The sequence below is a fragment of the Pygoscelis adeliae genome, unplaced genomic scaffold, assembly GCF_000699105.1.
Source record: "Pygoscelis adeliae isolate BGI_AS28 unplaced genomic scaffold, ASM69910v1 Scaffold365, whole genome shotgun sequence".
NCBI classification, from domain to species: Eukaryota; Metazoa; Chordata; class Aves; order Sphenisciformes; family Spheniscidae; genus Pygoscelis; species Pygoscelis adeliae.
The window spans coordinates 779,233-792,701 of record NW_008824783.1 but is presented as its reverse complement, the minus strand read 5'-3'; the positions used below and the strand labels follow the sequence as shown (position 1 = coordinate 792,701).

The window sequence follows — 13,469 nt, the reverse complement described above, 5'->3', positions numbered from 1 at the left end:
CGGAGGGTGTGGAACCCCCCGGGGGGGGGGGGGGGGCTGGGGAAGGGGGGGGGGGGGACGACAAGGCAGGCAGAAGGTAAACAGGCCATGAAAAATTCCTGATGTGAAATGGGTCCAGTGCTCTGGCCGGTCCTCTTCTCCCTGTACCAGCGTGATGTGCCTGCTCGGGCTGGACCCAGAATAATGGGCTTCTCTCCGGGTAGTGGGGGGGGTGAAGGTTATCCTTGTTACTCAGTGGTAAACAACGCAGAGTCAGTGAGGCACAGTGGCCAAGTTGAACCAAATAGATTATGCTAGCAGAATTGCGAAGCTTTGCATTGGGCTCTGAATTGGAGCCAGCAGCTGGAGTCTGTCCAGGACTAAAGTGTTTTTGGGTTTTGTGGGTGGAGGGAGGCGGGGACAGGAGAGCTGGGTAGCACTAAAACTGTCTGCTCTGTCGCTGCTGCTATCGTCGTTGCTGGGGGGATTGCTGCCTTGAGCCTGTCGTCTGCCGTGCCGTATTGTGGAACCCTGCTTTTGTGCTGCCTGCCTCCCTTGATTTACTGGAGCTGCACCTCTCTCCTGCCTGCTGTCTTGTCTTTTGGGGGAAATCTTATCCTTTCTTCTTACCTTTATTTTATAAGAGCTGATGCAGTTTTCTTGCATGGCTGAGTGACGTCACTGTCAGCACAGTAAGCATCAGCAGCCTGGTCACATGCTGACCCAGTCAGTAATGCAGACGGGATAGGAAGGTGGAGGGGCTGAGGGGGGTGGGGGGCTGGTTTCCGGACATATGGTAGCCCTCCCTTTTGGGGTACAACTGCTAGTTGCAGAAGCTGTGGCTTCAGAGCAGCACAAGACCTGGCTCAGGGCTTAACGCTTCAGAAAACTCCTTCTTTAAAAAGAAAAAAGCAGCCCTGAACTCTCAAGCTTCTGTTTGTTCTCAATCTGAGCAGACTTCCAGGACTCTGAAGAAGCAGTGGCAAGCAGGATGCTTTTCCCCACGTCCACGCAAGAGTCTTCCCGTGGCCTCCCAGACACCAACGATCTGTGCCTTGGCCTGCAGTCCCTCAACCTGACAGGGTGGGACAGACCCTGGAGCACCCAGGACTCTGATGCTGCAGCACAAACCAGCACACAGTCCGGTGAGTCTGACACACGCAGCAACAGTTGTTGGATTCCTTTTATTTTTGGCCATTTTAAAGCTAATGCGGCGCGATTTGCTTGTGTAATGGTGTGCTGGCAGTTACTGATGGGGGCTTCTCAACCTGTAATGCTTGTGTAATGTGGCAGTTTAGTTGGGGAGGCTGTGGCTGGCTGTGCCACAGCCCCCTCTGCTCTGCTGTCAGTTCACTGCAGACAAGAAGTGCCCAGGCTTATGTTTTGCTTGGTGCTGTAACACTGGTGGAGGAATAACCTCGCTGAGAGAAGAGGAGAAATCCTCTCCCTGTGTTTGGAGGGAGTGGGTGGGGGGTGTGGTGTCAGGAGGCTGAACATGCTGGGTGGGAGTGAGGCTGAACTTCACTCCGGCAGCCTGAGAAAAATCCCTGGTGGCAGGTAGCTGTGCAGGCAGGGGTGTGTGTGCTTGCAGAGGGACCCCCCTGCCTGACTGCAAGAGTCCAGGCAGTACCACTTGCTCCTATGCTATGGCAGTGTTGCCTGCCAAACTCTGCCTGTGGGGTGTGGTAGGTGCAGCTGGCACCTGACTAACAACTTCAGCTGGCAGCTCGCAGGCTGGGTGGAAGACTTGGAGGGATCCTTCTCCACTCCCATGTTCAACTAGAAATAGTGGTCTGCTCCTAGCAGTGGGCTGGAAGAGATGCAGTGGAATGGCTTCTTGCTTTAACTCTTTTGGTCCAGTGCAAACCTACGTGATCGGCAGGGTGTGGGCTTGCAGCCACGTGCTGCTGGCTGGCTTGCCCTTCCCCCTCAATCCTCTCCAGTCTGGTTTTGCATCTGGAATTGGATGGGGAGTTTTTGGGGTGCTGGGTGCTTCCCCCAGAGTGACTCAGGTTCAGTTAGCTCTTCCAGAGGCACCAGCCTTCTCTGTAAAATCGCAGGAGGAGAAAGGGGTGCTGCATGCACAAACTTAATGCATCTCCTCAGCCTGGTGACGGGGCAGGGGGGTAAAACAGAGGGAAGGGTTCATTTCCCAGCCTTTAAGGGCTGTAAAAACCAGTTTCAGAAATGGTGGTGTGTTCGTTCAAGTATCAGTCCATGGAAAGATCTAGTGCTTTGGCAGAGTTTGTACAAGTTCAGCCTGGTTGCTACAGAAACTCATCCCTTTATAGCAGCACGCTGCTGCTTTGTTAAAAGGGTAGTGCATCTCTGTGCAGACTTGGGTGACACAGGAGGCCCCAGGCGTAAAGTTGGTGCTGACAGGAATGTAGATAGCTTCTGGGGTGGCCTGGGCAGTGTGATTTGCCCATGTAGATTGGGGGGGAAGGGGGTGCTGTCGACCACCTCTGATGTCCAGGGAGTGCTGTCCTCAGGATAGGAAGAGCTTCTGGGACACAGCCCTGAATGTTGCTGCATGGGTTGGGGGGAAAAAAAAACCCACTTGTGGGGTAGTGGAGTTTGAAATGACAGCTTCATCAGTACAGCTCACTTGAGTTTCTACATCTAATTTCCACAAGACTTAGTGTGCAGGCTTGCATGTGGGCCCTAGTGCAGGCACTTCAGGGTCTGCTTGCAGTCAGGTTGCAGTAGCTTTATTAAGCCTTGCTCTGCTCCAGCACATGGTCCTATGGGTTTCCCCTAATGAACCAGGGAATACCACATGCTTGGTATCTGTCCTCCTTTAATTGCCAGCTGAAACCTTGAAGGAGGAGGGAGAAATGAAAATTATTAGTGTGCAGTGGGCTGGACAGGTGTCTTAGAGCTGTGCATAGAGCCCCTTATGGTTGCTAGCAGACTATGGGGCACTGAACCTGTGTTACAGGATCTTTAATGTAAAGAGCACACTTAAAGCAGGCAATATCCATGCTGAACAGTTCTGCTGCTGCTACCAACCACAGCACCTGGGGCTTGGTGCACAATGGTGCTGCAGAACAAGGGCTGTCGCACACTGAGGCGGCTGCTCTGTGCGGATGTCCCAGCCCCACCTGATCTGCTGTAGCTGTCTCCAGTGTTCTCTTGGCCGGCTTCCTGCCAGGCTGTCTTGGCAGAGGTGCAGATGTCTCTGCAGCGCTCTGGCAGGCAGGCGAGCAGCGCTTGCACAAGCCTGTGGCAGGCTTTGCACCTCGCGGGTTGGGCAGTAGGGCTGAGTGGACCATGGTAGTGGAGGGGGTTCACTGTCAAGGGTGTAAGGCCACCTGCTTTCAGGAGGGAGAATCATTTGGAGATGATTTGAAGATGCTCCAGTGACCTCCCTGCTTGCAGAGGCTGTATCTGGTGTCAGGTGCCCCCGCTGACTGCAGTGCATCGTGCTGGAGCTCCTGCCTGCCGCAGAGGCCTGGGAAGAGCAGTAGGAAGGATCTAACTGTGGGCACTGCCCTGGGCTTGGGTGATCTGCTCCTGGTGGGTGTTTGTGACAACTTGTGGTAACAGCTGCTGGAAGATGGCACCCAATACTGTCTGGAGAGGCCTGTTACCTTGTTTCTCACTCCTGGTATTCCCTTTAGTACACAAGGGGTGTAAAACTAGCCCAAATGCAGCTGTGCTGCTTCCACAGAGGAGCCTCTGGCCTGCAGAGGCTGTGCACAGGGTCTAGGTCTATATAGCTGGGGGTGTCGTGGTCCTGAGACCACATTCTCCCTTTCAATCCCACTCTCCCTTCCCAGGTGTGTGGCAGCTGAGCCAGGAGTGCTCCTTGGCCTGGGCTGCTGTTGCTCTCCTGCTCCAAGAGCTGTGGGGATGCTGGAGAGAAGTGAAAGGCTGATATCTGTGCACAGCTGTTGTATTGCTTCAGCCTGCGCACCCCTCCCATGTCTGCAGAGCCTCCTCTTTTTCTCCTCTGAGGGCCCTGGATTGGCAACATGGAGCTCCTTGGGAGGGGAGATCTTGTAGTTCAGGAGCATCTTCTGAAAGGCTGTGGAAAAACTCGGTGGCAGAGGAGTGTTCCTCTGTCTGAAAGCTGTATGGATCTGAGGAGTTCAGTAGATGCCAATGCTGCCAGGTGGCCTGGCTGTGCTGTGAAGGAAAGAGGGAGGATGTGGAGAGGATGCTACTGTGTCCAGGTGCTCCTGATGCCCAGTGCTGAGGCCTGGGAGGCTGCAGCTGGCCTAGCCCCAAGGGCTGGGGTCTCTATCAGGGTGTCCTGAGAGCAGGTGAGGCTGCATCAGTGCTGGGCTGTCTCTAGGGGCTGGGGAGGGATGGTGCTGCCAAGCAGAGCTGTTGTGCCGCTGGCGCCCAAGCGTTTGGAAGGTTCCAGCAGTGACTCAGCTGCGCGGACCCATGGGGAGGTGGCTGGAAGGGTGGAAATGCAAAAAAAAAAAAATACCCTAACAATCAGGCTAAAAATATTGCTGATGTGGTCCCCTGCAGTGCCTGTGCTTGAGTACTGATGAGCTGGGGCCTCCTCTCCTGTCTGCATAGTCCATGCCAGCATGGAGCTCTCTCAGCCTGGGAAGGACCTCTGGCTGCAAAACCTTCTGGTGTCACCTTGCGCTTGGGGTGGTGTTACAGCGCAGCCTGGTGCAGTGGGATCAGGTGCCTGCCAGGGCTGTGCTGGAGGAGGCCAGAGAGCCGCGGGGCTGGCTTGTATACTCTGATCCTGCCTACATCCCCCTTCCTGAAGGGCTGCTGAGCCCCTTGCACCCAGACAAGGTTATTTGTAACAAGTTTTCCTTCTGGGTCCAGTGCCCTAATGCACTGAGGATGTGTGCTTAGCCCTTGAGAGCATGCCAGATGCGTTGCCAGTCCCCAAAGCTGATGTCTGGAGAGACCCTCTCTGGGAGGCAGCAGCTGCTGCAGGCTCGAGCTGCCTGCATTTATTGGCTGTAGGATTGAACTGCTGTCTCATAGCAGGAAAGGCATCTTAAACCCACTACTGCCACTAGATCTGTCAGGCTGGAAATACTTCAGCAAGTCCCAGAAACCTGCTCTGTGGCCTGGGGAGGGGCTTTTGCAGGAAACTGGCCTTGAACACTTCCAGTCCTGCCATCCCCAGCTGTATTTCTTGAGGCAGCTTTTCTCCTTCTTTAAAGGAGCCTCATAGTAGGCAGGTGCCTGTGTTAAGACCTTCAAGTTCATTGCTTTGCAGAGGCAAGGAGGGGTTAAGCAGCAGTGAGATGGGACTGCCCTTGATGGTATCCTTTACCTTCACTGCCCTATTCCTCAAGGAGCACAAGTGAATGGGGTCTCGATCCAATTTTTGCCTAGAGAACGGGTGACAGCAGTACACAAGCAGATCCCTGTGTGGATTTTGGGTCTCCCTGGCTGGTTTTTAGCCTGTATGCCAGCTGCTTGGTCTGGCTGGTCTGTCCTGTCCTACATTGGGAAGCGGAGGCTAACCCTATGTGGGACAGGCAGACTTACCCCCTGGGAAATCATCCTAAAACCAGACTGTTAACACTGAGTTTGTGATGCTAACCTGCAAGGGCGTTTTCAGGAGGATCAGCTCTTCTTCCAGAGAGGACATCTGCCTCTCGGTGAGCCCAGCCTGAGCAGGTGAGCTCTTCCTGATGGTGTTGGATGGACTACCTTGCTGTATCTGCCTCTCTGCTTGGCGTGTGACCCTAAAGCTGCTGGTGCAGCAACAGATTCGACTTTTCCTTGGATCTGCTCTTGAGACTGCAGCTCCAGCCTCATCCATGCCCTCTCTGGAGCAGCTGCTGCTGTCTCATTCTCTAGCCTGCAAGCTTACAGCTCCAGTTGCTCTGGTGCTCGGGAAATGGCCTGTGGTAGGGAAGTGCTGCTGGATCTTTCCAGCCCTTGGTTCTCCTGCTTCCCAGTGCACAGCAACTTCTTTCTGCAATAAGCTTGAATGTGCTGGTTATCTGTAGTTGCTTAAAATCTGCTAGGCTAGAACCACAGGCAGTCTGTGTGTTGCCTGGCAGATAGCTGAGGCCTCTGAGTAGAAATCACTCTGAAGTCTTCAAGGCAAAACCCTATCTCTGAAGGATGAAAGGAAAGACCTGTTGCACAGAAGGAAGCATGATTGTTGTCATGGACTCCAGCCTTTCTTCTCAGTAACAGCAGGAGGGACTTGTAAGCTGTTCCCCCAGGACTGGCTGTTTTCAGACTGTCCTCAGAAATGCTGTATAGGTGGTGGCAGGCACCTGAGAACTTCCCCCCCCTCCCCCCCGAGTGAGAGTTGCTAATCAGTCTGGGGGTGGTTGTTGCTGATAAGCACAACATAGCAATTGCTGGCCTTCCTTGAGATGTTGGTTTGAGTGTTTAGCTGCAGAGCTCGAGGAAGACCCTAGAGGGGCAGAGGATTTGGGAGAGGGAAGCCCCCCACATCTGACTGTTCTCCCTGGCTGTTTAATTTGCTGCCAGGCTAACCTGCGTTGCAGCATGGTGCTGAGTGCCTGCTCCCTAGCACTCTCCCTGGTGCCCCTCTGTGTCTGGGGGGGGCACCCTGCTCTTTTACCTGCTGTGTTTTGGACAAATGGCTTCAGAAGACAGTCGCTGCCTAGGTGTGCCTGGTAGCTGCATCAACTCAAACAGCAGTGTAATCCTCAACTCCTGCATATTCCTGCTTGGCTGCATGAAAATCCTTCTTGTGCTAGAAGAAGGTTTCAGAGGCTCATTATGACAGGGAAGAGCTCAGCATCTGGATAACTCTAGGCTATGTGCCACCAGAATATCCAAGAAGGACTCTTTCTGCTCCCTGGTGAAGGGGGAGCTTCAGGTCCAGAGAGGGGGCACTTCAACCCTGAGTGAGACACTTCAGAGTTCACCTGCAGCCTCACTCAGGTTTAAGCCTGAGTCTGCCTGGAAAACTTAATAAAAGATTCCTTCATACTGGCTGTTTGTGCTGGAGCAAGGGGGCAAGACCATCTCTTGCTGGCCTCAGACCTGCACCAGATTCAGGCAAATGAGTAACCAAAGACCTGGGGGGAGGGGGGGGTGGTAATCCTGAATCCCTATGTTCCCAGTGTCCTTTGTTGCCTTAAAATGAAGACAGGCTTTCCCAGCAGCTGTGTGTTAAGCCCTGGTCCTTCTGGAGCAGCCTGCCTACTGTTCAGGGCTTAGCAGTGGAAGCATGAGCGTGGTGGTGGTGCCTTGTATGTGGATGTTGATTATAATAATGTTGCAATGGAACAAAGCTGGGAGCTGGCTTGACTTGTGTGGCCTCCTGTGTGGTGGTTGTACTTCAGGAGTACCTGAAACGGCCTTACTAAAAGCTTGCCCCATGACATCTTAGCTCCTGTAGGGCTTTTCTGAGTATGCACTTGGTGTGGATGCTTAATGGGCCCTTGTTTCTTGAGCATGTTTCAGTAAGGGCTGCTCACACTCCATGGCCTGATTTCTCACCTGCTGGCCAGAGCCCGTTGTGCTGTGGAGTAGAAAGCAGGGAGCACTTAATAGCTGCAGACTGCTCATGTGACAGCAGTATTTGATGCTTAACAGAATAAAATATGTATCAAATAAGTAAAACAAGTATCAAAACTGAGTTTGCAATTGGTTCCTAAAGGAAGTTGCTCTTAATCCACCTCTTAAAGCTTCCACTTGAGCAGCTTCTCCTAAACAGATTTATTTTTATTTGCGCTGATGCTGTAAAGTAGAAGATGCAAATAGGTGAGTAACTGGAACAGGAATCTAACCAGCATCTCCGCTTGCATCCAGCTAGAACTGAAGTGGGTCAGGGCAGCCTCCAGTCTTGTGCTGGAGGTGGCTTGCAGGAGCAGGCACACACCACCCAAAACCCTCCCCTTGACTTCTGTCAGGGAAGGATGTTTTACTGCAGCCTCTGGACCAACCCTGAGGGGCTGTTGCTGCTGCCTGCATGCTCTCTGGAGGTAATGGTGGATGAGTGTGGGTGCAAGGAAGGCACAGACTTCTCAAGCATCTGATCTTGCTCAAAGCCTTTGGAGATGCAGTGAAAAAATGCTCCAGCGCTGGCAGATCTCCACCCTTTGTAGACATGCTGACTAGTGCTCCACTGCCTGGCGATGCTGGTGTGTACAGATGCATTGGCCTCATGGAGCTTGCCTATAAGCTTTTTGACTCAAGTTGTAGTCCGGAGCATATGCCTCTTGGCTAGCTCCTGAAGTGAGCCTTAGCAAGCATGTTTCCTTCTGAGGAGAGCATCAGAGCTGCTGTTCGGTGGCTCTGAGCTGCCCCAGGCAACTATAGCTTAGTCTTTTTTCTCCCCCTGTTGTCATTGATACTGGAGGTAGTGGCAGGGTGTTTTAGGTGTGTGCAAGCTCTGGCCTGGGGTAAGATTCATCCCCAAAATTGTGCCAGTCAAATGAGAGATGGGGTGGGTAGGTTTTCCTCCAACCCTTGCACTGCTACATGTCTAAGCAGCAGATGGGATGCTTCCTTGCTGGGCAGAGCAGACATTGAAAGGCTTTGTCTGCTGCAGCTTCATTGGTGGTAATATGGTAGCTCTCTAGAAGAGGCCCTTGAATATATTTTTGGCTTGGTGCCTTCATTACAGACTTCACAACGTGTGCAGGTCTGAGTGCTTCCACTTGGAGCTGGGCAGAGGAACTGCCTGAACTTCCACGTGGCTTTTGGAGCAGTTCTCCCAGTGCGCTGGGGCTACCTGTAGCAGAAGGTAGGAGTGATGCCTGCTCCTACCCTTCCCTAGCTCTGGTGGGACAGGCCCAGAGTTCAGCATCTGCTCCCACCTTAAACTTGAGTTTGTCCTGGTGCTGCATTGTCCCCGGGCACAGCTTGCTGCTCTGATAACAGGCTGTGTAGTGTGGTGCTGCAGCATGACCTGTCATTGCAGTGACACTAGGGGCAAGACCAGTGAGCCAGCAGAGAGTTTGACCTGTTTGTATAGCTGAAATCCCTCTAGCTGACTTCTCGTGCAGGGACTGCATGTGGGACTACTGTAAGAGGGCATTTTGGGCCCTCTGAAGTGCTCTTGACAGGTTGTCTTTTTAGGGTGGTAGGGTAATTCAGGTTGGAGGGGACCTCTTGAGGTTAACTAGTCTAGCCTCCTGCTCAAAGCAGGATAGGAAAGCTGCTGGAGGGTGGCAAAAGTAGCATAGCCCAAGGGGCTGTAGAAACTTAATACATGGGCTGCCTCAGTGTTCTCAGAACAAGGCCTGTTTAAATGGGCACCTCCACTGAGCTGGCTCTGAAATGATCTGCTTCCAAAAGGTGCCGTGGTCCTTGAGCTGTCACCATGCAGATGCTGTGCGGTGCCACTGTGGGGCTGAATTAACAGCCCCACAGAGGGTGTGGGCTGAGGGCAGGGGCACTGGGCAGGGCATCTCCAGCCAGTGCTGCGTCTTCCATCTTGGCACCTTGTATCCACGTCTCCGGGCTCGCTTGCCTTATGCATGGTCCCTTAGGCGCTGGCGAAACAGCTGAATCACAGGTGATGTCTGTGCTACTGCCAGCTCAGAGGCTGCTCTCAGACAAAGCAGCAGCCGTTGTCTGTTTGAGATGGCCATGGAGAAATGCCCGGCTTTCCTCCTTGCCCCTCTGGCTTATTTTCTCTCCAAGAGTGCAGAAGGAGGGTGAAGCAAACCCCTAAGGCTCTCATTCTATACCCAAGGCATGCAGACCTTTGGAAGGTAACTGGGAACCTGCAGGCATAACTGGTGGTGCTGGGTGTGCCAATCTAGGGATGAAATATGTGGCTTTATGCCAGCTGAATGCCTTAGTGAGGCTTTTGTGCCATTTCTCAAACAAGATTGCATTTGGGACTAAAGCATGTCTTTTTTAGCTCGCTCTTTACCGCAGCCTGCTGCCTTGCCCAAAGGGGTATGGCCAACAGCCTGCTCCCCCTCTGAAGAACATACCTTCTCCTAAAGGTGGTATCCTGATGGACTCGACACCTCCATAAACTGTGGTGCAGCTGAGCAGTGAAAATGAGTCAGTCTCATCCTTGTTAGCACATAAAGTAACACATGCTGCAGAGTTTGCACCCTGGATGTTGCAGCAAATAATTGAGAGGAGTTTGGTACTTAAATATAGAAGTGTTTGTTCTTGAGGCTTGCAAAGCTGAAGCTTGTTTTGCAGAATTTGACCTGAATATGTTGGCTTTTAAATCTCTCTGGGACTGATACATGTTAAAACCTGCTGTATTTCAATGTTCTGATCTTTTTAAAGACAAACGCAGTTGTGGCAGTCTGCTTAGTGAATGCAATTACCTGTGCACTTCTAATCCTGAATTGTGTTTTAGCTGTCTTTACTGATTTTATATTTACCTTGGGCATCTGTTTTCCCTTCCCAGAAACGCAGTAGAAAATTCCCTGCCTCAAGAAGCAGCAAGGCTTGTTGTCAGCCAGGTCCCACTCTCTCAGTGCAGGAGGCGGGGGGACCTGTGCTCTCAAATGTCAATGCAATAAGCTTCTCCGTGTTCCTAGTTCCGCTGCTGTTTCCATTTTTCAGGGCATGCCAGGGAAGTGACTTACCATGTTGGTGCCAGAACCAAGAATAGACCTCAGGTGTCCTGACTCTAATTCTGTAGTTCAGCTGTGGGATCATGCTGCCTTTTTTATTCCCCTGCCCCCTTCTTAGCAAACCAGAAATAGCTGCCCAAATATCCTCAGTTCTTCTTCGCCCCAAATGAAGAATCCATCAGGGCAGAGGTTCCTCTTTTGTTGTCCAGAAACAAAAAGGGCTGTGCCATAGTTCTTATTTAGATGGTGGTTACTGCTGGTTTGATCACATCTGCAGGTCTGGGAACTGCTTTTACTGAAAGTTGGCAAGTTGGTTCATAGGTGATCGAGACTTCTGTTGTAATGTACAGCTCCGGAGAGGGTGTGTGCATCTGACTTCAGGTGGCTTTTCTCCTAACAGCAGTGACTTCTTTCTTCATTGGAGTAATGGGATTATAATCAAATCGGGAGGATTTGAGCTGCACAAGACCTCTGGAGGTATCCAATGTGCTGCTCAGGTGAGTTCTGAGGGCCTAAGGATGGAGATAGCCTCCACCTCTCTGGGCCCTGCCACATGGCTGTTCCACTTAAGAGGAAGAAATTTTTGTGCCACTTCTCTTGCTGCAGCTTCTCCCTGTTTCTTTGTGCACCTGTAAGAGCCTGGCTGTTCCCTGTAGCTCCCTGTTAAGGTGTGAATAGAGGGGGGAATCCAATATCTGCCTTCCCTGTGCCAAGCAAAGCCCATTCCTGTACTGTGTGCTGCAGCTGCAGGTGTGCTGGCTCCTCACAGGCAGTGTGAGGTCCTGTGGCTGCAGGTGTGAAGTGCTAAAACTTCACTTAAGGTTAATCTGGAGTACTGATTGCCCCTTCCCCTGTGGTGAGTGGGTTGTGTTCCAAGCAGCTTGGTGCTTGTGTGTGATGGAGGGGGAAAACTCACTCTGGCAGCCTGTCTGACTGTGTTGCTGCTGTAACTCGAGATGTTAACTGCAGCTGTAGAAGGTGATTAAGGTGCCCCTTTGACTTTCAGACATGCAAATGTTTCTCCTGCCATGAAGTTGCTTAGTGTCTGTAGGAGGTGCTGCTTTTTGGCTGACTAAAACATTCAGCCTGCTCCCACCCCACCAGGGTAGAGTCTGGCTGGGCGGTAAAAACTGCAGACGAGCTGTTTTTCTGGAACTGCAGCAGGCTATTGTTTGGGACATCAGCCTTTTTTTTTCTTTACAAGCTTATTTGACGAATGACAAAAGAAACTGCACTGTGTTCAGTCTCCAGGGCCTCTGTCATGCTGCTTCCCTCCTCTGCCACCCTGCCCCAAATGTGCATACAGCTCTGCAGCCTCTGGGCACAGCAGGTGTCTCTGAGTGGAAGCAGAAGTGTGGTGGCACTGAAACCCACTTCTGCCCTGCTTCTCTTGGTAAAAGCTTTCCTATTGATCTCTTCATGCCTGCCTCTGCAAGGAGATCAGGGCAGAAGGGTGGACTTTCAGCATAAGTAGTAGTTGGTGGATGAAGGGGAGGTCTTGACAGTCTGCCATCCCTCCTGTGCTGAGTAATCGCCCAGCAGGCAAACTTCTGGTATCTCCTCTCAGGAGATTGAAATGTCCCTCTGCCTAACCTTGATGGTGCTGCCAGTCAGCAAAAGTGACCCTCTGAAGGGCTCGGCATCGTAGACCTGCTCAGACAAGTCCTGGTCCCTTCTAAATAGCCTTTCTCCAGCCCTGCAGTGAGCTTTCAAAGGCTGAAATATGTATTCAGAGCATGACTTCAAAAAGTGGGTGCATGTGCTCATCTAGCACTTGGTGCCACTGCCAAACGCAGTGTCGAACTGCCTGTGCATTAAGCATGCAGGTACCAATGTTGCTTGTAACGTAAGTATCCAGGGCCTGGCATGCTGCTCAGCTCAACGGGAGTTTCTCATGCACATGCACGCAGTTACGTGTGCCTTCAGGCTTGTGAAGAGGCTGAGTGATGTGTGTCGCCCTATGGCAAATGCTGTTTTCCTCTATGGGAACTTCCACTGATGTTCTTACAGTGTGGGGAAAGATCTTGAGCAGAAGGACCTGGACAGCTGTAAGGTGAGAGATCTTTTGCTCTGGGCAAGACTCAGTTTCCAGATAACTTGACTGAAACTGATGCACCAAGGAGTAAAGAGCACAAGCACTGCTCTGCTAATGTGCTTTTGGCTTTTGTTCTGCTGGGTGGTTTCCCGCAGACCCAAGCTAAAGCAGAAGTACTTGTTCAGAGGACAACTTAACGGTGACAGAGCTTTCTGTCAACTCTAGCTGTCAGGAATAAATTCAGTGGATGCTCTGTGTGTAATGCTGCTCTTTTTTTTTTATGGTCTTATTCAAGACAGTAAAGTGTCACTTGTCGTCAGCATAGTGGTAAGGTGGTTTATTTACCCAGAGCCCTTCCCTGAGCTGCTAGCATTGGTAAGCCTGGCTCCTTAGGGCTCATCTTTACAACCATCTCTTATAAAATGGGCTTGGTCAAAACTACCAGGAAGGCCTAATTCTTAAATGGCTGTAAATTATAGTATGCGGGGAAGAAAGCCATATGCTTCAAGGTCCTTGGCAGGTGCTGAAAATCTTAAATTGTAAGTCTACCCGGCACATGGAAGAATAAAAGCTGTTCTGAGGCTGGTTGGGTTGGGCATTGGGCATCTTGCTGTTGGGGTGCCTTTCCCAAGGTACGTGCTGTGAATTTCAGCTTGTGCTGATGGAGTGATCTGCTTGAGATTGGGTAAATTCATGTTAAAAGTGGTAGCTCAGTAGTTGGTAACAGGATTTAAAAGATGATTTGGGGTCTACAGGACAGAGTTGGCCTGAAGAGTTTAAACTAGCCGTGCTGTGAAACTACTGCCATAGGCTCAGTGTAGCTGTGTACTTCTGCTGCAAAGTGTCTGGCTTGAGTGTGGGTCCAAGGTGCTTGCACATGCTCCCCTTGGTATCTTTAGGGGCCCCGGGATGATGCAGGAATTAAGAGGACATACTGCAACAGCATTGTCCTGATAGCATTTACTAGGGGAAAGCTCAAC

At 51.6% G+C, this 13,469-nt stretch overlaps 1 protein-coding gene across 3 annotated transcripts in view; it reads left to right on the top strand.

Annotated features, from left to right (window-relative positions):
* The window catches only part of CPEB1 (cytoplasmic polyadenylation element binding protein 1), a 37,349-nt gene that overhangs the window by 9,595 nt on the left and 14,285 nt on the right, over nt 1–13,469 (top strand). For 2 of the 3 annotated variants that reach the window (XM_009323857.1, XM_009323859.1), the window contains exon 2: nt 936–1,124. In XM_009323857.1, coding sequence (XP_009322132.1) covers nt 936–1,124 — 189 coding nt within the window. Of the gene's footprint in view, nt 1–935; nt 1,125–13,469 lie in introns of those variants that run through there. The other variant, XM_009323860.1, reaches the window with a different exon arrangement.